Source organism: Somniosus microcephalus, chromosome 22 (genome assembly GCF_052327205.1).
Source record: "Somniosus microcephalus isolate GS21.2 chromosome 22, FLI_Smic_1.0, whole genome shotgun sequence".
Lineage (NCBI taxonomy): Eukaryota > Metazoa > Chordata > Chondrichthyes > Squaliformes > Somniosidae > Somniosus > Somniosus microcephalus.
In genome coordinates, this window is record NC_141008.1 from 18,065,254 (window position 1) to 18,087,775 (window position 22,522).

Below are 22,522 nucleotides of genomic sequence, written 5' to 3' on the forward strand. Positions count from 1 at the left end.
AGGGTACCAGGAGTCTGGTAGTGAACAGTGCTAGGGTACCAGGAGTCTGGTAGTGAACAATGCAAGGGTACCAGGAGTCTGGAAGTGAACAGTGCTAGGGTACTAGGAGTCTGGTAGTGAACAGTGCGAGGGTACCAGGAGTCTGGTAGTGAACAGTGCTAGGGTACCAGGAGTCTGGTAGTGAACAGTGCTAGGGTACTAGGAGTTTGGTAGTGAACAGTGCTAGGGTACTAGGAGTCTGGTAGTGAACAGCGCGAGGGCACTAGGAGTCTGGTAGTGAACAGTGCTAGGGTACCAGGAGTCTGGTAGTGAACAGTGCTAGGGTACCAGGAGTCTGGTAGTGAACAGTGCAAGGGTACTAGGAGTCTGGTAGTGAACAGTGCAAGGGTACCAGGAGTCTGGTAGTGAACATTGCTAGGCTACTAGGAGTCTGGTAGTGAACAGTGCTAGGGTACCAGGAGTCTGGTAGTGAACAGTGCTAGGGTACTAGGAGTCTGGTAGTGAACAGTGCAAGGGTACCAGGAGTCTGGTAGTGAACAGTGCTAGGGTACCAGGAGTCTGGTAGTGAACAGTGCAAGGGTACCAGGAGTCTGGTAGTGAACAGTGCTAGGGTACCAGGAGTCTGGTAGTGAACAGTGCGAGGGTACCAGGAGTCTGGTAGTGAACAGTGCTAGGTACTGGAGTCTGGTAGTGAACAGTGTTAGGGTACTAGGAGTCTGGTAGTGAACAGTGCGACGGTACCAGGAGTCTGATATTGAACAGTGCTAGGGTACCAGGAGTCTGGTAGTGAACAGTGCAAGGGTACTAGGAGTCTGGTAGTGAACAGTGCAAGGGTACCAGGAGTCTGGTATTGAACAGTGCTAGGGTACTAGGAGTCTGGTAGTGAACAGTGCTAGGGTACTAGGAGTCTGGTAGTGAACAGTGCTAGGGTACTAGGAGTCTGGTAGTGAACAGTGCAAGGGTACCAGGAGTCTGGTAGTGAACAGTGCTAGGGTACTAGGAGTCTGGTAGTGAACAGTGCAAGGGTACCAGGAGTCTGGTAGTGAACAGTGCTAGGGTACGAGGAGTCTGGTAGTGAACAGTGCGAGGGTACCAGGAGTCTGGTAGTGAACAGTGCTAGGGTACTAGGAGTCTGGTAGTGAACAGTGCAAGGGTACCAGGAGTCTGGTAGTGAACAGTGCGAGGGTACCAGGAGTCTGGTAGTGAACAGTGCAAGGGTACCAGGAGTCTGGTAGTGAACAGTGCGAGGGTACCAGGAGTCTGGTAGTGAACAGTGCTAGGGTACCAGGAGCCTGGTAGTGAACAGTGCAAGGGTGCCAGGAGTCTGGTCGTGAACAGTGCTAGGGTACCAGGTGTCTGGTAGTGAACAGTGCAAGGGTACCAGGAGTCTGGTAGTGAACAGTGCTAGGGTACCAGGAGTCTGGTAGTGAACAGTGCGAGGGTACCAGGAGTCTGGCAGTGAACAGTGCTAGGGTACTAGGAGTCTGGTAGTGAACAGTGCAAGGGTACCAGGAGTCTGGTAGAGAACAGTGCTAGGGTACCAGGAGTCTGGTAGTGAACAGTGCAAGGGTACCAGGAGTCTGGTAGTGAACAGTGCTAGGGTACTAGGAGTCTGGTAGTGAACAGTGCGAGGGTACCAGGAGTCTGGTAGTGAACAGTGCTAGGGTACCAGGAGTCTGGTAGTGAACAGTGCTAGGGTACTAGGAGTCTGGTAGTGAACAGTGCTAGGGTACTAGGAGTCTGGTAGTGAACAGTGCTAGGGTACTAGGAGTCTGGTAGTGAACAGTGCGAGGGTACCAGGAGTCTGGTAGTGAACAGTGCTAGGGTACCAGGAGTCTGGTAGTGAACAGTGCAAGGGTACCAGGAGTCTGGTAGTGAACAGTGCAAGGGTACCAGGAGTCTGGTAGTGAACAGTGCAAGGGTACCAGGAGTCTGGTAGTGAACAGTGCTAGGGTACTAGGAGTCTGGTAGTGAACAGTGCAAGGGTACCAGGAGTCTGGTAGTGAACAGTGCTAGGCTACCAGAAGTCTGGTAGTGAACAGTGCTAGGGTACCAGGAGTCTGGTAGTGAACAGTGCTAGGGTACCAGGTGTCTGGTAGTGAACAGTGCGAGGATACTAGGAGTCTGGTAGTGAACAGTGCAAGGGTACCAGGAGTCTGGTAGTGAACAGTGCTAGGGTACTAGGAGTCTGGTAGTGAACAGTGCTAGGGTACTAGGAGTCTGGTAGTGAACAGTGCTAGGGTACTAGGAGTCTGGTAGTGAACAGTGCAAGGGTACCAGGAGTCTGGTAGTGAACAGTGCTAGGGTACTAGGAGTCTGGTAGTGAACAGTGCAAGGGTACCAGGAGTCTGGTAGTGAACAGTGCTAGGGTACTAGGTTTCTGGTAGTGAACAGTGCGAGGGTACCAGGAGTCTGGTAGTGAACAGTGCTAGGGTACTAGGAGTCTGGTAGTGAACAGTGCTAGGGTACCAGGAGTCTGGTAGTGAACAGTGCGAGGGTACCAGGAGTCTGGTAGTGAACAGTGCTAGGGTACTAGGAGTCTGGTAGTGAACAGTGCAAGGGTACCAGGAGTCTGGTAGTGAACAGTGCGAGGGTACCAGGAGTCTGGTAGTGAACAGTGCAAGGGTACCAGGAGTCTGGTAGTGAACAGTGCGAGGGTACCAGGAGTCTGGTAGTGAACAGTGCTAGGGTACTAGGAGTCTGGTAGAGAACAGTGCAAGGGTACCAGGAGTCTGGTAGTGAACAGTGCGAGGGTACCAGGAGTCTGGTAGTGAACAGTGCAAGGGTACCAGGAGTCTGGTAGTGAACAGTGCTAGGGTACCAGAAGTCTGGTAGTGAACAGTGCTAGGGTACTAGGAGTCTGGTAGTGAACAGTGCGAGGGTACCAGGAGTCTGGTAGTGAACAGTGCTAGGGTACTAGGAGTCTGGTAGTGAACAGTGCGAGGGTACTAGGAGTCTGGTAGTGAACAGTGCGAGGGTACTAGGAGTCTGGTAGTGAACAGTGCTAGGGTACCAGGAGTCTGGTAGTGAACAGTGCTAGGGTACTAGGAGTCTGGTAGTGAACAGTGCGAGGGTACTAGGAGTCTGGTAGTGAACAGTGCGAGGGTACTAGGAGTCTGGTAGTGAACAGTGCTAGGGTACCAGGAGTCTGGTAGTGAACAGTGCAAGGGCACCAGGAGTCTGGTAGCGAACAGTGCTAGGGTACTAGGAGTCTGGTAGTGAACAGTGCTAGGGTACCAGGAGTCTGGTAGTGAACAATGCTAGGGTACTAGGAGTCTGGTAGTGAACAGTGCTAGGGTACTAGGAGTCTGGTAGTGAACAGTGCTAGGGTACCAGGAGTCTGGTAGTGAACAGTGCTGGGGTACCAGGAGTCTGGTAGTGAACAGTGCTAGGGTACTAGGAGTCTGGTCGTGAACAGTGCTCGGGTACTAGGAGTCTGGTAGTGAACAGTGCTAGTGTACTAGGAGTCTGGTAGTGAACAGTGCGAGGGTACCAGGAGTCTGGTAGTGAACAGTGCTAGGGTACTAGGAGTCTGGTAGTGAACAGTGCGAGGGTACCAGGAGTCTGGTAGTGAACAGTGCTAGGGTACTAGGAGTCTGGTAGTGAACAATGCGAGGGTACCAGGTGTCAGGTAGTGAACAGTGCTAGGCTACTAGGAGTCTGGTAGTGAACAGTGCGAGGGTACCAGGAGTCTTGTCGTGAACAGTGCTGGGGTACTAGGAGCAGAGCAGGGTGTTTGCACAGGCTAACACAACTTTTTAAAAACCCTATTGGGTGGTTGTGGAGGAGTCAAAATACCGAGAGTTTGAAGCAATCAAATCTAAACACACAATGTATTTAGTGCTTAGTAATTGAAATTGTACTTCGTACAGCTCAGCATGCTTAGTACTGAGGTGATGCATTTACGTACTAACCCATCAGGGAACCATATTAACTTATTTGGAGAGAGGGAAAGAAATGAGTTAATTTTTAGTGTAGGGGGGAGAGGATTGTAGATAAATTGATTTGATGTTTGCTGTACGTGTTAACAAGACCCAGATGGATTTGGTGAAAGTGTTACCTGCACAGATGACCCCTGCGTCTTCATGGTGCCCGCAGTTGTGCACACCCCATCCCAGACTGTGGCAGCTCAACAGTGATGGCTCACTCCCATCACAGTTGACATTATCCAATAGAATCAGCCCTTTGCCATATCCGAAGTAGGAATTGGTGGTGGAGGATATTGCTGTGCCACAGCCAATCTGCTGGCACACAACTTTGGCATCATTCATGCCCCAGTCATCATCACAAATTGTTCCCCACTGTCCTCTGTACTTGATCTCCACTCTGCCTTGACACGAGTTGTAGCCATTGACTAATCGAATATTGCCCTCCCCTGAAAGGAGAAGAAATAGTTAATTTCTTAAAGGAGAACTTCATTTACATTTATATCGTTAAAGATTTCATCGGCTTCATTACGAATCTTCTTCAGGTGGGTTTGACTGTTTTATGTGACAAGTTTCATTGAATAGCATATGGGGTACCGTGAGCAGTGATAACATCATACCCAGAATGCACTGTGGCAAAGAACACGGTCTTGATCAGCTGTGATTGGGTTTTCCCACCCCAGTTCTTACCCCTCCACCCTGCAGTGTTTGACTCTTGCTGGAATGTGGTATCATGGGCAGTACCTGCCTCATGCATCATGGAGTGCAGCTTGGAACAGAGTGTAAACATGCGAGTTTGGTGAGTAAGGGAGTTCGGTGAGGAGGGGAGGGAGGTGCTCCTTTCTTCTTTTCTATCTTTGTCAGCCTCCAGGAGAGCAGGAGTTAAAAAATCTGCACGAGAGGGGACAGAGAACCAGCGGGAGTTCGGCTCTGTGAAACTCCCCAACCACATTCAGAGAATAAAAAGGTGACATCACAGGGAAAATGCAGAGGCAGCAGACCTGAGCGGGAGCGAGAGCAGAGACTGAGCAAATAAACAGCAGAGCAGAGAAAGGCCCGAGAGCAGAGGCAGCGGACCTGACAACAAAAACAAGGATTGACGTCACAGGAAAGCAGGGAAGTGATTGGTTGGTCAGTATTTCTCTCTTTTCTTGGGCATTGGTTTAAATTAAGAGCCGGGATTAAAAACTAAACGTTCAAAACTTATACATTTAATTAAGTATATTAGCAATGGCAGGGCAGGCAATGTGTTACTACTGCAACATGTGGGAGCTGGTGGACACCATTGATGCTCACAGTGATCACATTTGCAGTAAGTGTTGGTTGCTCGAGGAACTTCGGCTCCGTGTTGATGAGCTGGAGTCCGAGCTTCAAACACTGCGATACATCAGGGAGAGGGAGAGTTACCTGGATGTGTGTTCCAGGTGACAGTCTCACCCCTTAGATTAATTAATTCAAATTTGGTCCATGGTCAGGGAAAGGTGGGTGTGACTATGAGTGAGGCAGGTATGGGGAACCAGGAGGTAGTGGTGGAGGAGCCTCAGCCCTTGCTCTTGTCCAACAGCTATGAGGTTCTTACTCTCTGTGTGGGCGAGAGCAGGGACTGCAGGGAGGATGAGCAAATTGACCACAGCACCGTGGTACGGGGGGCATTCAAGTGGAGGGAGCAAAAAGAAATGTGGTAATGGTAGGGGACAGTATAGTTAGGGGGATAGATACTGTTCTCTGCAGCCGAGAGCGTGAGTCCCAAAGGCTGTGTTGCCAGGGTAAAGGTCATCTCCTCTGGGCGGGAGAGGAACCTAGAGTGGGAGGGGAAAGATCCAGTTGTCGTGGTCCATGTAGGTACCAACAACATAGGTAGGACAAAGAAAGAGGTTCTGCTGAGGGAGTATGAGCAGCTAGGAGCTAAATTAAAAAGCAGAACCACAAAGGTAATCTCTGGGTTACTACCTGAGCCATATGCAAATTGGCATAGAGTAAATAAGATCAGAGAGATGAGCAAGTGGCTCAAAAATTGGTGTGGGAGAAATGGGTTTTGATTCCTGGGGCACTGGCACCAGTACTGGGATAAGAGGGAGCTGTTCCACTGGGCAGGATTCATTTGAACCAGGCTGGGACCAGTGTCCTGGCGAATTGAATAACTAGGGCTGTAGATAGGGCTTTAAACTAAATAGTGGGGGGGAGGAATACGCTGAGCGGAAATTTTAAAAGTCAAAGAAAAATGAGAAGGCAAAAGTGCAGGATAGCAATAGGGATAATGATAACCAGAGTGTGACAGGAAGGGACAGAGCGTATACACATAAGAGTGCATCAGAAAGGGGTCAGAATAGGGAAAAATGGTAAAAAGACAAAATTAAAAGCTCTATATCTGAATGCACGCAGCACTCGTAACATGATAGATGAGTTGACAGCACAAATAGAAATAAATGGGTATGATCTGATAGCCATTACAGAGACGTGGTAACAAGGTGACCAAGGCTGGGAACTAAATATTCAGGGGTATTTGCCATTCCGTAAGGATAGGCAGAAAGGAAAAGGAGTTGGTGTAGCTCTGTTAATAAGGGATGAGATCAGTGCAGAAATGATATTGGCCTAGAAGATCAAGACGTAGAATCAGTTTGGGTGGAGCTAAGAAATAATAAGGGTAAGAAGTCACTGGTGGGAGTGGTCTACAGGCCCCCAAACAGTAGCCACACTGTAGGACAGAGATTAATTCAAGAAATAATAGAGGCTTGTAAGAAAGGTACTGCTATAATCATGGGAGATTTTAATCTTCATATTGATTAGACAAAGCAAATTGGCAAAGGTAGACTTCAGGAAGAGTTCTTAGAGTGTATACGGGATGGTTTCTTGGAACAATATGTTGTGGAACCAACCAGGGAGAAAACTGTTTTAGATCTGGTAATGTGTAACGAGGCTGGGTTAATTAATGATCTCGAAGTGAAGGATCCTCTTGGGAAGAGTGATCACAGCATGGTAGAATTTCAAATTCAGTTTCAGGGTGAGAAAGCTAGGTCTCAAACTAGTGTCCTGAACTTAAACAAAGGTAATTACAAAGGTATGAAGGTAGACTTGGTTAAAGTGGACTGGGAAAATATATTACAGGGTAAGACTGCAGAAAAGCAGTGGCAAACATTTAAGGAGATATTTCATAACTCTCAGCAAAGATATATTCCAGTGAGATAGAAAGACTCTAAGAGAAGGATGAACCATCCGTGGCTAACTAAGGAAGTAAAGGATGGTATCAAATTGAAAACAAAGGCATACAACATTGCAAAGAATAGTGGAAGACCAGAGTATTGGGAAATTTTTAAAAAGCAACAAAGGACAACTAAAAAAATGATAAAGAGAGAGAAGATAGCATATGAGAGTAAGTTAGCAAGAAATATAAAAACAGACAGTAAGAGCTTCTACAGGTATATAAAAAGGAAGAGAGTAGCTAAAGTAAACGTTGGTCCCCTAGAGGATGAGTCTGGGGAATTAATAATGGGAAACAGGGAAATGGTGGAGACTTTGAACAAATATTTTATATCGGTCTTCACGGTAGAAGACGTTAAAAGCATCCCAATAATAATGGATAATCAAGGGGTTATTGGGATGGGGGGGAACTTAAAACAATCACTATCACTAGAGAGAAAGTACTAGACAAGCTAATGGGACTAATGGCGGACTGGAAAACCGCAAATGTAACTCCTCTATTTAAGAAAGGAGGGAGACAGAAAGCAGGCAAATATCAACCAGTTAGCCTAACATCTGTCATTGGGAAAATGCTGGAGTCCATCATTAAGGAAGTGGTAGCAGGACATTTAGAAAATCATAACATAGTCAAGCAGAGTCAGCATGGTTTTATGAAAGGGAAATCATGTTTGACAAATTTGCAGGAGTTCTTTGAGGATGTAACGAGCAGGGTGGATAAAGGGGAACCAGTAGATGTCATGTATTTGGATTTCCAGAAGGCATTCGATAAGGTGCCACATAAAAGGTTACTACACAAGATAAGAGCTCACGGGGTTGGGGGTAATATATTAGCATGGATAGAGGATTGGCTAACTAACAGAAAACAGAGTCAGGATAAATGGGTCATTTTCAGGTTGGCAAACTGTAACAGTGGGGTGCGGCAGGGATCAGTGCTGGGGCCTCAACTATTTACAATCTATATTAATGACTTGGATGAAGGGACCGAGTGTAATGTAGCCAAATTTGCTGATGATACAAAGATAGGTGGGAAAGCAAATTGTGTGGCGGACGCAAAGAATCTCCAAAGGGATATAGATAGGCTAAGTGAATGGGCAAAAATCTCGCAGATGGAGTTTAATGTGGGAAAATGCAAGGTTATCCACTTTGGTAGGAAAAATAAAAAAGCAAATTATTATTTAAATGGGGAGAGATTACAAAATGCTGCAGTACAGAGGGACCTGGGGGTCCTTGTACATAAATCACAAAAAGTTAGCATGCAGGTACAGCAAGTAATTAGGAAGGCAAATGGAATGTTGGCGTTTATTGCAAAGGGAATGGAGTATAAAAGTAGGGAAGTCCTGCTACAACTGTACAGGGCGCTGGTGAGACCGCACCTGGAGTACTGCGTACAGTTTTGGTCTCCTTATTTAAGGAAGGATATACTTGCATTGGAGGCAGTTCAGAGAAGGTTCACTGGGTTGACTCCGGAGATGAAGAGGTTGTCTTATGAAGAAAGGTTGAGCAGGTTGGGCCTATACTCATTGAAGTTTAGAAGAATGAGAGAGGATCTTACTGAAACATAAGACTCTGAGGGGCCTTGACAGGGTAGATGCAGAGAGGATGTTTCCCCTCGTGGGGGAATCTAGAACTAGGGGGCAAAATTTCAGAATAAGGGGGCACCCTTTTAAATCAGAAATGAGGAGGAATTTCTTCTCTGAGGGTCGTGAATCTTTGGAATTCTCTTCCCCAGAGAGCTGTGGAGGCTGGGTCATTGAATGTATTTAAGGCGGAGATGGACAGATTTTTGAACGATAAGGGAGGTTATGGGGAGCGGGCAGGGAAGTGGAGTGAGGCCAAGATCAGATCAACCATAATCTTATTGAATGGTGGAGCAGGCTCGAGGGGCCGAATGACCAACTCCTGCTCCTACGTCTTATGTTCTTATGCTGGTGAGCATATTTTGTGAATTAACTGGAACAATGAATGGTGATATGCCTGTTTACCTATGAGAGGCATGGAAGCTGCCCAAACCTAACATCCAAACACCACGTGCTATCCAACAGGAGTCACTTTGTCGTGGTCAAGAATGGGAATCCTAGATTTCAACCCTCCCGAGCTCAGGAACACTGAATTACATAGGATATACAGCACTGAAACAGGGTTGGTTAATTATGACCCTCTCAACACCACCGTGCCTAAGATCAGCTAACTCAGCACAGACCAGGTATTGAACCTGGCAGTGTAATTCCCAACTGAGCCATTGGGGGAATTGCTACAAGGTTAATTTTCAGACAACACAACTGCTGGGAATTTCCTTGGCGGTGCAAAGGCTCTACCACCATAACTTCGACAGAAGTGCAACCCGCAATGAGGGCTCCTGCCGCAGATCCGGCTAAGTTACCGTGGTAAAGCGGGAGTAGGGCAAGAGCAGCGCCAAGGAAGTTCCCGGCCCACGGCACCTGGCCCAGAAACTGTGGTTTGTCAGAAAACCATGGGAACTGACCATTGAACTGGATAGTGCAATGAATATTAAGGCTGCAAGATAAAAGCACATTAATTTCAAAAACTAGAAGGGGGAGCAACATTGCAACAAACAAAAACGTTTATTTATCCTTCCCCCTTTGTGCAACTTTTATCTCCACTCTCCTCCTATTGCCGCTCCCACGCCGCTCTTGCTCTGCTCCCGCTTTACCACGGTAATTCTGACAGGACTGGACAGACTAGATGCAGGAAGGATGTTCCCGATGGTCGGGGAGTCCAGAACCAGGGGTCACAGTCTAAGGGTAAGGGGTAAGCCATTTAGGACAGAAATGAGGAGGAATTTCTTCACCCAGAGAGTGGTGAACCTGTGGAATTCTCTACCACAGAAGGCAGTAGAGGCCAATTCATTAAATATATTCAAGAAGGAGTTGGATATATTTCTTAAGGCTAAAGGGATCAAGGGATATGGGAGAAAGCAGGGACAGGGTACTGAATTTGGATGATCAGCCATGATTGCATTGAATGGCAGAGCAGGCTCGAGGGGCCGAATGGTCTACTCCTGCTCCTATCTTCTATGTTTCTATGTTTCTATGTAACTTAGTCGGACCTACGGCGGAAACCCTCATTGCGGGTTGCACTTCTGCCGAAGTTACGGTGGTAGAGCCTTTGCACCTCCAAGGAAATTCCCAGCAATTGTATTGTCTGGAAATTAACCTTGTAGCAATTCCCCCAGTGGCTCAGTTGGGAATTACACTGCCGTATGATTCCATGGATTCCAGTGGTTTTAAACACCGTACCCAGATGGCTTATATTGTGTATGAACCTGGATGGTTAAGCACACTCACAAGGACGTTCAGTCCTGTCCTCCGCACACAGACACAAGGCCAGCAAACCGGGTAACAACCAGGATTAGCAATGCTGGTCGATTTCCTCCTCTCTAGCCCATGGACCTATTGTGTTGTCCTTCCCTTCCCTCTTCTCCAGGGTGAAGACTTTCACTCACATACATGCCCACTTGGCGTGAAAATCTTGTCTGGCTGCAGTCACTTAAAAAACCCTGCCTCTTTCTTTGGCCCCAATGCTGGTTAACAGTAACAAGTTAGTCGGCATTGGGGGCCAGTCAAAGAATGCCAATCCCCTGATATGGGAGAGTCAATCATTTTATTTTTCATTCATTCTTTTCCAAGTGCTCACTGAGTTTGGTCACTCTGTCACCCAATCTCACCTCAGGACAGTGACGCATTGTCAGAAATCTGCAGCAGCTATTGACATAAGTGGAGCTTAGTTAAAGTGAGGCCTATGCAGCTAGCAGGATCATTACAGAGCAAACCATTGGCATCTTGATCAACACTTCAGATGTCTGAACAGATCAGGGACACTTTACAGTCCATCCCACAAGCATCTCTAGGGTTATGACTGTCTGCTCTACGTTCCACAACCTCACAACACAAAGAGGCCTAACCATGCAGGAAGAGGGGGGCCAACTCACAACAGGGGCTGCAGGGTACTCACGCCTGTTGATGTCCAACCCTATAATGTGGATAAATGTGAGGTTATCCACTTTGGTGGCAAAAACAGGAAGGCAGATTATTATTTGAATGGCAATAGATTGGGAGAAGGGGAAATTCAAAGAGACCTGGGTGTTCTTGTGCACCAGTCGCTGAAGGTAAGCATGCAGGTGCAGCAGGCGGTTAAGAAGGCAAATGGTATGTTGGCCTTCGTAGCAAGAGGGTTCGAGTACAAGAACAAGGATGTCTTGCTGCAGTTGTACAGGGCCTTGGTGAGACCACACCTTGAGTATTGTGTGCAGTTTTGGTCGCCTTACCTGAGGAAGGACGTTCTTGCCATGGAAGGAGTGCAGCGAAGATTCACCAGGCTGATACCTGGGATGGCAGGAATGACGTACGAGGAGAGATTGTGTCGATTGGGCTTATACTCACTGGAGTTTAGAAGATTGAGAGGGGATCTCATCGAAACCTATAAAATTCTGTCAGGCCTGGACAGACTAGATGCAGGAAGGATGTTTCTGATGGCCGGGGAGTCCAGAACCAGGGGTCATAGTCTGAGGATAAGGGGTAAGCCATTTACGACTGAAATGAGGAGGAATTTCTTCACCCAGAGAGTGGTGAACCTGTGGAATTCTCTGCCACAGAGGGCGGTGGAGGCCAGTTCATTAAGTATATTCAAGAAAGAGTTGGATATATTTCTTAAGATTAAAGGGATCAAGGGATATGGGGAGAAGGCAGGGACAGGGTACTGAATTTGGATGATCAGCCATGATCTCATTGAATGGCGGAGCAGGCTCGAAGGGCCGAATGGCCTACTCCTGCTCCTATCTTCTATGCTTCTATGTTTCTATTCCCGCTCCATGGGCCAATGTGGCCCATTCATTCTATCATATGGATCTTACCAGCACTTTCACTTATAAGGGCTGTCAGTCTCTGTCCACATTCCCATCATTGAAATGTCATCCCGCACCTAGATCATTACTCAAGGTAATAAACATAATGCAAACTTTGGAATTTTTGTATATTTCTAAGCGTTACCTTGTTTGTATTCCCAGGCAGATGCTTCGCTTTTATTTATCGGTTTGATTGATGTAGAACTGAAATCTAAAGAGACAGAAAGATAAGTTAACACTGCACCACTGATAGTCCATTGAAGAGCAGGTTTGACCAGGAGTTGATTGTACCCCCACGTGTTTATCTTGATGTTTCCTGTATACTTATTGGGGACTGAAAATCCGCGATCTGGCTTCCCGACAGTGACTGTGGTGGAGCAGGAATTGCGATCGCCAGTGATTTGCACTCCTGTGGCTGCTGGAGTGCCTGGGGTTAGGGTGGGCTCATGTTATTTAAATAATTATGGTGGGCTCCCGTATCTCAGGTGCCTGCTTGATGGGTTGTGGGGGGGTGGCAGAGAGAGAGGAACACGCAGTGCTTGGAAGCACATGGGGGAGTGATCCTGGCATCAATGGGCACCTCTGTTAACCAGCCCCCTTTCTTAAAGGGCCAGTTTAAAATTTTGCCGCTGCTATTTTAAAGGGGTCGCCCAGGCCCTGACCCTGGCCTGGAAACCTCTCGGGCGTCCCACTTCTGCCCGATCTTTGACCTCGGCGCCATGACCTTGCCAGTGCCCGGGAAGCTCGGGGAGAGGGAGGCAGAGGCAGCGGAAATGCTGACGGGTGAGGTCACCCTGCTGGCCCCGTCTCCTTCCTGACGTCAGGGCGCCAATGGGGGTCAGAGGGAGCTTCCGCCCGCCCCGGGCCCAGCAGAAATCTCTCAGGCCCGGTGCTGCCAGGACCTGCCCAATCTCCAGGCCCTTGTCGGTCCCACTTTACCCCAGATCTCCTCTCCAGACCTTTATGGGAATTTGGGGACAATGGGCCCAGCAATTCTGCTGGGGTTCTATTAGTCTCACGCCGTAACTCCAGCGAGAAACCGGCGGAATATCTTGGAAAATGACATACACGGCCATTTATAGCTGTTTACACCATTTCCCTGGGATGGAGACCAGTGTTTCAGGCCCATGGTGTTTACATTATACACGGAGTAAAAGGAGATGTACATATAGTACAGGAAATACGGTATATAAAAATGATATATTATGGGTACGGACAGCTATCGTTTACATGATGAGCACAGCTCATTTGTACAGCTGCTAAACCCACCATACAATACCAGACAGGGCTGCCCCATCACCAGGGTAACCAGGTTCAATGTCAAGCACACCCATCACTTTGCCCTGGTCTCCAATACCAGCTGCCCCACTGTTGAGAGGACATTAAGGGACGATTCCCCTCCCCCACCTCACCCCAGCATAAGTTGGGCATTTGGAAGTTGTTCAACTTGAACGTAGTTGGATTTCCAGGTGCAGCTCATTGACTTGAGCTGGCCGATTGCCTGATGGGAATGCTGCCCGTGAATGGGTGCTTGCAGGAGATCGGGGGGAGGGAAAGTTGAACGCCGCTGCGGGCCCAACAGGCTGGCACCAGTGCAAACGCCCAGCGGGTTATGGGCTACTGCCAGGCACACGGACTCCAGCCGCACCGTACAACACTGCTGCACTCTGCAAGGAAAGCTTACCTCAGGTCGGCTCTCCCTAATGCCAAGTTTCCTCGGCTGTTCTTCATTTCTGTTGGACTTTTGGACAAAATCTCCACAAAATGAAGTGTTATGACATAATTTCCACGTCATCTATCATAGAATCATACAGCACAGAAGGAGGCCATTCGGCCCAATGCATTGTGCTGGCTCTTTGACAGCACTATCCAAATAGTCCCACTCCCCAGCTCTTTCCCCATAGTCCTGTAAATTTCTCCTTTTCAAGTATTTATCCAATTCCCTTTTGAAAGTTATTATTGAATCTGCTTCCACCGCCCTTTCATGCAGCGCGTTCCAGATCACAACAACTCGCTGCGCAAAAAACATTCTCCTCACCTCCCCTCTGGTGCTTTTGCCAATTATCTTAAATCTGTGTCCTCTGGTTACCGACCATCCTGCCAGTGGAAACCATTTCTCCTTATTTACTCTACGTTGCATTTAAATGTCCCTGCCTGTTTCAGATGCCAGCGATACCCCGGGAAACATGCACCAAGGACGAGGTGGTGGGGTCCTGGCAATGCGGCTCTCCACTCTCCTTTCCTTTGCCTTGCACCCCAGGACATGGGGGGGGTGAGGGGGGGGTGAGGGGAGGAATGTGGAGAGGAAAATGGATACTGGAGCAATTCTGGAATTATCCGTCAAAAATAAAGTTAAGATTACAGCACGGGGCAGTGGGGGGGGTCACTTTCCTCAACACCGCTGTAATTTCAGCAGAGACGCTGTTTGCCCACTGGGATTAATTGTTTTGACTAGATTGTTCGGATATTTACCAGTATAAGCCACACTCAGGTTTAAGATTAAAAGCAAATTTTGTACCGTTGCATATGACGGCCACATCCTCATAATGGTTGCAGTTGTGGATGGCCCAGCCCAGGCTTCCACACTCGCTCAGCGACGACTCTGTCCCTTTGCAGTCCACGTTGTCCAGCAGGATTACCCCTGCCCCCCTGCCGAAGGGCAGGTTTCCTGCCACAGAGAGTGCGCGCCCACATCCGAGCTGCTGGCAGACCACGCTGGCATCGACTATGTCCCAGTCGTCATCGCACACTGTCCCCCAGGTACCGTTGTAAAGGATTTCCAAAAGCCCTTGGCAAGGATTTCTCCCATTCACCAAACGGACTGCTGGGGTCAGAATAAAAAAAACAATGTGAAAACTGCGGATTCTGCTTACTAAAAAAGAGAAACATGTGTTTCTAGAACTTTCTGGTTTCCCTTCTCCATCTGTGTACTCCATTGAAAGAAGATGAATGGGAAGGGGAGGGGAAGAAGGAAGGAAGAAACTTGCATTTATATAGCGCCTTTCACAACCTCAGGACCACAGCCAATTTAGTATTTTTGAAGTGTAGTTACTGTAGGAAACACAGCAGCCAATATGCACACTGCAAGGTGGCACAAACAGCAATGTGGTAATGTTTTAGTGATGTTGGTTGAGGGATGAATATTGACCAGTAAACCGGGGACATAATCTAGGCTTGGGGTGATAAGTGGCAAGTCACAATTGCACCACACAAATGTCAAGCAATGACTATCTCCAACAAGAGAGAGTCTAACCACCTCCCCATGGCATTTAATGGGATTATTATCACCGAATCCCCCACCATCAACATCCTGGGGGTCACCATTGGCCAGAAACGTAACTACACCAGCCACATAAATACTGTGGCTGCAAGAGCAGGTCAGAGGCTGGGTATTCTGCAGCGAGTGACTCACCTCCTGACTCCCCAAAGTCTTTCCACCATCTACAAGGCACAAGTCAGGAGTGTGATGGAATACTCTCCACTTGCCTGGATGAGTGTAGCTCCAACATCACTCAAGGAGCTCGACACCAACCAGGACAGGGCAGCCTGCTTGTTTGGCACCCCATCCACCACCTTTAACATTCACTCCCTCCACCACCGGCGTACCGTGGCTGCAGTGTGTACCATCTACAAAATGCACTGCAGCAACTCACCAAGGTTTCTTCGGCAGCACCTGCCAAACCTGCGACCCCTACCACCTAGAAGGACAAGGGCCGCAGGCGCATGGGAACACCACCACCTCCAAGTTCCCCTCCAAGTCACACACCATCCTGACTTAGAAATATACCACCTTTCGTTCATCACCGCTGGGACAAAATCCTGGAACTCCCTCCCTAACAGCACTATGGGAGTACCTTCACCACACGGACTGCAGCGGTTCAAGAAGGCGGCTCACCACCACCTTCTCTCAAGGGCAACTAGGGATGGGCAATAAATGCTGGCCTTGCCAGTGACGCCCACATCCCATGAATGAATAAGTGGGAATAAAAAAGACATTTGGTCTTAATCCAATGCAGTTCTCCTTACCTTTGGAAGATGGGGCTGATGTTGGATCAACTAAAATTAATGGAAAAGAACACCATAAGTTAGTTCTGTGAGGGGTACACAAGATCTTAAAGTCTGAGGGGGAGAAATTGGGCACGTTAGCGCCTCTGGGGGTGATAATGGTGCGCTAAGCATTTACCGACCAGGCATGGAGAGATTGACTCCCGCTATATTCGGCGGGAGGTTTGTGGCGGCGGTATGGCGTTATGCCCCGATCTCCTGCGCCCGGAGATGGTGACGTCATCGCCGTGCGCATTACCCCGGTAGTGCCCCGGACATGAACTTCGGTTCCGCCCCCTGCTGCATCGCCGGGCGATGACGCCGACAGCTGCAGGAGGCGTTGATCGGAACGCCGAGGGGCGAAAGTTAAAGGGGAGGTTGCCGAGGTAAGTCCCTAAATTTTTGAAATGGTTCTGGTCAATTTATTTTTGCTTCTCCTGGGCCGCGATTGATCAGCCCGGCGCTCTGCTGGAGTGCACGGGGCTGATCAATCCGGATCACGGCCGCCGGCGGGGCCCAGCTGACTGGTCCCAATGCAGAGCCTGCAGTGATGGCCCTTCCCTTTAAGGGAGGGAAGGAGTCTCGGAACGTGGCAGCGCAGCACAACGACCAACCTGCCTGCGTCCTTTAGCATTGCGCTGCACTTTCTTCCTGGAGCACGAAACCTCATTTCGTGAAAGCTGGGAATCATTAGCATCTGGTGCTAAGTTTCCCAGCTTTCAAAGGTTACCGCCCCCAAACGGGGCAATGCTGAATTTCACCCCCTCAGTAAATTGATGGTTACCAAGCTGATTAAAATACCAACACTATCACTTCACAATGCTCCTATCATAATGAAGATTCCCATGTTTAACAGGATTCCTGGTAGAAATACGAATAGGGGCAAGGAATTCCCGAGATCAGCCAGCCAATGGAATTCCATATGAGTGCCAATAATGTCATTTGCCATTTTGTTGCAGTAGATTGATGCGACTTATCCGGAGGGGTAGGGTAGAGGAGTGAAATAAAAGTGTTACAAGGGCTCAATCTTCACGAAAGCGTTTGGCGAACATGCCTTTTGATGATCGAAATGCGCTGAAATTCTGGTCTTATCACTGGGCCGAGAGGCCATCTTGGTGCAAGTGAAACTTGGCTCTTCAAACAAAAGCAGGTTTGCCAAACATTTCTTTTCCTTCTGTTTTCTGCCAATGTTTTAGTGCTTCATCCTTCATGTGTGAGCCGAGACATCAAGGTCGATTGTCCTCTCAGGGCTCCATGGGGTTCCCAACAGACACAGCTTGCCTGGGGATCAAAACAAGCACAGCTTGCCCGGGTTGTTCTCAATATTCCTGGCCTTGGCCATTCTCTTGAGACTCGAACTCACGACCTTCTGACTCAGAGACGCGAGTGAGCCACGGCTGACACAAAACATCTGAAACACAAACGCTGGAACTACACTGTGGCGGGAAGGGGATTGTATCTGCCTGCGTGTCTCAGGTGGGAAACCGCTGGCTTCAGTTAGATGCCCGCCCATCTGCGGCAGTATGAGGCTGCAGCATATTTAATCTCCGGGCCTTATTAAACATAGAAACATAGAAGACAGGAGCAGGAGTAGGCCATTCGGCCCTTCGAGCCTGCTCCGCCATTCAATGAGATCATGGCTGATCATCCAAATTCAGTACCCGGTCCCTGCCTTCTCCCCATATCCCTTGATCCCTTTAGCCTTAAGAAATATATCCAACTCTTTCTTGAATATACTTAATGAACTGGCCTCCACCGCCCTCTGTGGCAGAGAATTCCACAGGTTCACCACTCTCTGGGTGAAGAAATTCCTCCTCATTTCAGTCCTAAATGGCTTAATTAACGTGCCAGTGGTCTCCACATTCAGGTTAAGTGTGGGGGAAGGGGGTTCCGGGGAAGTCTCGCGCTAGGGAAGGGGGAGGAGTCTGTAGCAGGAGAGGCCCGAATGTTCCTTGTAGGCCCGGCCCCACAAATCAAAGTAAAGAAAAGGTGTGTGGACGGCCTCTCAGCTTCCCGGTCCTCGTACCGCTGCCCTTCGCTTGGCAGGAAACCTGTACTGCCTTCGCCACTAGGCCGAAGTTAAAATCGCAGTCGGGGGCCCAATGATGTCATTGAGCCAATGATGTCATTGAGCCCCCATTAGCACATGTGAATTAGGACCCCATCAGCTTTGGGTGGGCAGCTTAGCTGCCTGACCAGAAGCGTCTGTTAAAATCAGAAACAATGAGATCCGGGCGGCTTTCCAGCGGGTAAATAATCCAAAGCATTTTAACTGCCAAATCAACGGTTTTCTGGCATCTCCTTACCCTGAGAGGCACAAAGATACAGAGTGTAAAACAAAGTAAAGCAGATTCCCCAGGGAATGGGAGCATTGCATTGCCATCCAGTTACAGTATCCCTGAATCTGCTCAGAACAGTGTACGATTCAGATTGCATTGCTATCCTGGATCACCCTAATCTCCTTGAGCTCATGCCTTATATACTTGGGGCAACGATTATTTACCCCAGTGGACATTCCTCATGATGATCTGATGAACAGATTAATATCGGTAATTTATTGGTGACCAGATCTATTGGATCTTATTTCCACATCAACACAATTCTTGAACTGCAATTCTTTCCAGGAGCTGAGGCTCCTCATTCCCTTCACATTTCAGCATGAAGGTGGTTCTGTGAATACTGAATGAAGAAACTGCATATCCCGAGAGACCCTTCATTACATTTATATCTTAAATCAAAACAATTATACTTACATAATGTGTGTAAATATATGTGCACGTTTAGGTGTGTATAAGTCTGTGTCCATCTGTGCATTTGTATTCATATGTATGTGCACGTATGTGTATGTGTGCATATTTATGTGTGTATACCTCTTCATGTTTATGTCTGTGTGTGTGTTTATGTCTGTGTGTTTGTTTATGTCTGTGTGTTTGTTTATGTCTGTGTTTGTTTATGTCTGTGTTTGTTTATGCCTGTGTGTTTGTTTATGTCTGTGTGTGTGCTTATGTCTGTGTGTTTGTTTATGTCTGTGTTTATGCCTGTGTGTGTGTTTATGTCTGTGTTTGTTTATGTCTGTTTGTTTGTTTATGTCTGTTTGTTTGTTTATGTCTCTGTGTTTGTTTATGTCTGTGTTTATGTCTGTGTTTGTTTATGTCTGTGTGTTTGTTTATGTCTGTGTTTGTTTATGTCTGTGTGTTTGTTTATGTCTGTGTTTGTTTATGTCTGTGTGTGTGTTTATGTCTCTGTGTTTGTTTATGTCTCTGTGTTTGTGTATGTCTGTGTGTGTGTGCCTCTGCCTGTTTGTATGTCTATAACCATAAAAGTTATGCAATGATGCACCTTCAAAGTTTCTATACACAGTTAGAAAACAACCTACTTACTTGTGACTTCACGCTTTGAAATGTGTTCAGTTTCTGAAAGAAAGGAAAGACTGTATGTAAACCCTAATGACACTTATTTGACGATATTTATCAATCAAGCTATTTATCTCTCTACGATATGTTAAATGTTTTGTGTATGCTTGTGCTTCCTCTAAGTGTGTGACACTTCTGTAACTATCACGTCTATTTCCATCATGATTTTCTGTCACATTATTCTGTCACCTTATTTTTGTCATGGCTGGCTTTCATGCTATGAAATGCTGCTGTTGAATTTCAGAGGGGTCCTCCCGATTATCTACCGTAACTTCTGCGGAAGGTACCTAACTCTGTTACTCACACATGCAGCAAGATAACTTGATGCTGCGCAGCCCTGCACTGCACTCCTCCACTCCTGATTACTCTTGCCACTACGTGCTAACCCTTGTCCCTCTCCCCTTTTTCTAGGTCCAGCAGACGACTTGGCCTCGGCAGTCGCACAGACTGAAAGGGAGAAACGTCCAGAAGATGCACCGTTAGAAAAGGAAAAATTTGCAGGGCTTTGGGAAAAGAGCAGGGGAGTGGGACGAATTGGACAACTCTTTCGAATGGCCTCCTAATATGCTGTAGGATTCTATGATTCTATGTTCAGTAGTTAATTGGGTTGTTCGTATTACCCGATAATCGTGGGCTCTTCGCTCTTTCAAGGTCATCATTCTGACATCTCCCTGTTCCATTCAACCACTGTCTGTCAAAACAACTGGGTGACTGCAGAGGGCACTGTGGCCTATAAAAAGGCTGAGCTGTATCTGAATGTGAAGAGCCAGAAATTTGAACTTTGAAGTAATTACTTCCTCCACCTCCCAAAAAAACAATTAAAGTTATTGAATCAAGGAATTTTACAGCACGGAAGGGGCCTATTTGGCCCATTGCATCTGCAGTGGCTCTCTGAAGAAAAGCTATCCACTCAGTTCTATTCCCCTGCCCTTTCATAGAATCATAGAACAGTATAGCACAGAAGGAGGCCATTCGGCCCATCAAGTCTGCGCCTAATACCCTTTTAAAAATAGAATCATAGAAAATACCTAACGTATTTGCTGTTGACGGTCCTCTTGATTTTATTTGGGAAGGAGGAGGCAGGCATGTCACATAACCCTCCCGTGACTGAACTGGCAACCTGGCACAGCACTGCACTCCTCCGCTCCTGATTACTCTTGCCACTACGTGCTAACCCTTGTCCCTCACCCCTTTTCTAGGTCCGTCAGACGACTTGGGCTCTGCAGTTGCTCTGACTGAATTCTCCAGAAGATGCACCATTATCCGGAAAAGGAAAACTTTGCAGGGCTTTGGGGAAAGAGCAGGGGGAGTGAACCTTATTTGGACAGCTCTTTCAAAGAGCCGGAACAGGCACGATGGGCCGAATATAACTTGAGGCTCGTTACAGAAGGAGTAATATGTTCCAGCGGAGGGACAGCGTGCAATGATGCAGCGCACTGGTGCTCCAACATGCAGTGAGGGGTATGGGTTCTCCCTCAGGGACAGGAGGAAATGTTCAGTCATACAGTACGTACCATCGCCCCAGGGTGACAATGTCCCTTATCACTGGTCAGCCGGTCCCATAGAAACACTGGCACAGGACTGGACTAGGGTTGTCCTGGATTCTCCAGGAATGAAAGTTAAATCTCATGGACACCGCTGTGAGCAAACCCGGGGTAAAATCATAGGGGCATTAGAAAAAATCAGGGCATTCTTTGAACTTTTTCATTTATTAGTTATAAAAAATATTGGAGATGGGGGGGTGGGGAAAGCTGTTTGACTGAGTGACAGCGGTTGGAGGTCGTGTGATGAACCCTCCGGGAATACGTTCAAACAGAGTCGGCAACCCTCGACTGCAGTCACAAATAGGCCAGACTGGGTACAACATGTGGCACAACGGCATCTGAAGAGACGGGAAGCTAGAAAATGATTGTAAATAATTTACAAGCAAAAGGAGAGGAGGATTATAGCAGGTGACCCCTGTCGCAAAAGGTTGAACGTTTACTTGCCACGCAAATTCAAATCTCATAGCTGACAATCATTGCAATCTGGGTACGGCAGTGCAGTGGTTATGTTACTCGACCAGCAACCCAGAGAGCACGAGTTCAAAATTGGGAATTTGAATTCAATAAAAAGCTGAAGCAGTCGGATTGTCGTTAAAAACCCATCTGGTTCACTAATGTCCTTTAGGGGAGGAAATCTGCCGTCCTTACCTGGTCTGGCCTATATATGTGACTCCAGACCCACGCCAACGTGGTTCACTCTTAACTGCCCTGTGAAGTGGCCTCATAAGCCACTCCGTTGTTAGCGATGGGCCTGTGATTCCATCGGGAGAATGAATAGAAAATAAATACTCCATTGGGTGAGTTGATAGTCCAGACACATATTGTTATGGAAGCAAAAAGCAATATACGCTGCAATAGCTGGTGAGACACCATTTTAATTTGAACCTTTTCAATGCTCTGGTTAGACCCTTTATACAGTAAAGAGAACCATTGGAAAGATAGCAGGAGCCAGTAACGAGACAATGGTCAGCTCCATTGCTGCCAAGTAGCAGCTTGTTTCTGTTCTGGAACTTTGAATGCTCAAAAATTCCAACACTCTTAACCTTAAAGATTCAAAGTAAGGAGGATATTATCCTATCCTCATACTGAACGCAAAGGACAGCAAACTTACCAGGAACAACCACATGAATCATCAGAAGTGTTAGAGAGGTGATCAGGGCACCCAGTAGCGAAAGAGAAAGCCGCCATCTTCTGAGCTGAACAAATACGCAGTGCCTTGGAGCCATTTCCTCCAGTAGATTTAGATACAGATCTCTTGATCAGAGTCAGTCAACCCCTCACTGTTGCCTGTACTGAAAACAAACACAAGGTTATGTGACAGGCCGCTCATTTTTCGAAGCGTGGTGGGGCAATGCTCGGTGACGGGCTTTGGTCTCCACAATTTCTTACTTGGCAATTTCCTAATACGGGGCCTCCACTCAGGGGGCAGCCATTCAAGCAAGGCACTCCTCGGAAGGGCGAATCAGCAAGTGGCCCCACACCGGCCTTCTGTGGTGGTCCTCCTAGCAATGGGATCGAGTGCAGCGCAGGTAACGG

The 22,522-nt window shown here is 47.7% G+C and overlaps 1 protein-coding gene across 1 annotated transcript in view; it reads right to left on the reverse strand.

Moving 5' to 3' along the window:
- LOC147102070 (scavenger receptor cysteine-rich domain-containing group B protein) overlaps positions 1 to 22,212 on the reverse strand; it is a 63,019-nt gene extending 40,807 nt beyond the window's left edge. The window contains exons 1-6 of the mRNA XM_085964234.1: positions 22,098 to 22,212; positions 19,410 to 19,442; positions 16,012 to 16,041; positions 14,504 to 14,809; positions 12,131 to 12,196; positions 4,061 to 4,375 (exon numbers count right to left, since the gene is read on the reverse strand). Coding sequence (XP_085820360.1) covers positions 4,061 to 4,375; positions 12,131 to 12,196; positions 14,504 to 14,809; positions 16,012 to 16,041; positions 19,410 to 19,442; positions 22,098 to 22,212 — 865 coding nt within the window. The remainder of the gene's footprint in view (positions 1 to 4,060; positions 4,376 to 12,130; positions 12,197 to 14,503; positions 14,810 to 16,011; positions 16,042 to 19,409; positions 19,443 to 22,097) is intronic.
- Between the last annotated feature and the right edge of the window lie 310 nt (positions 22,213 to 22,522).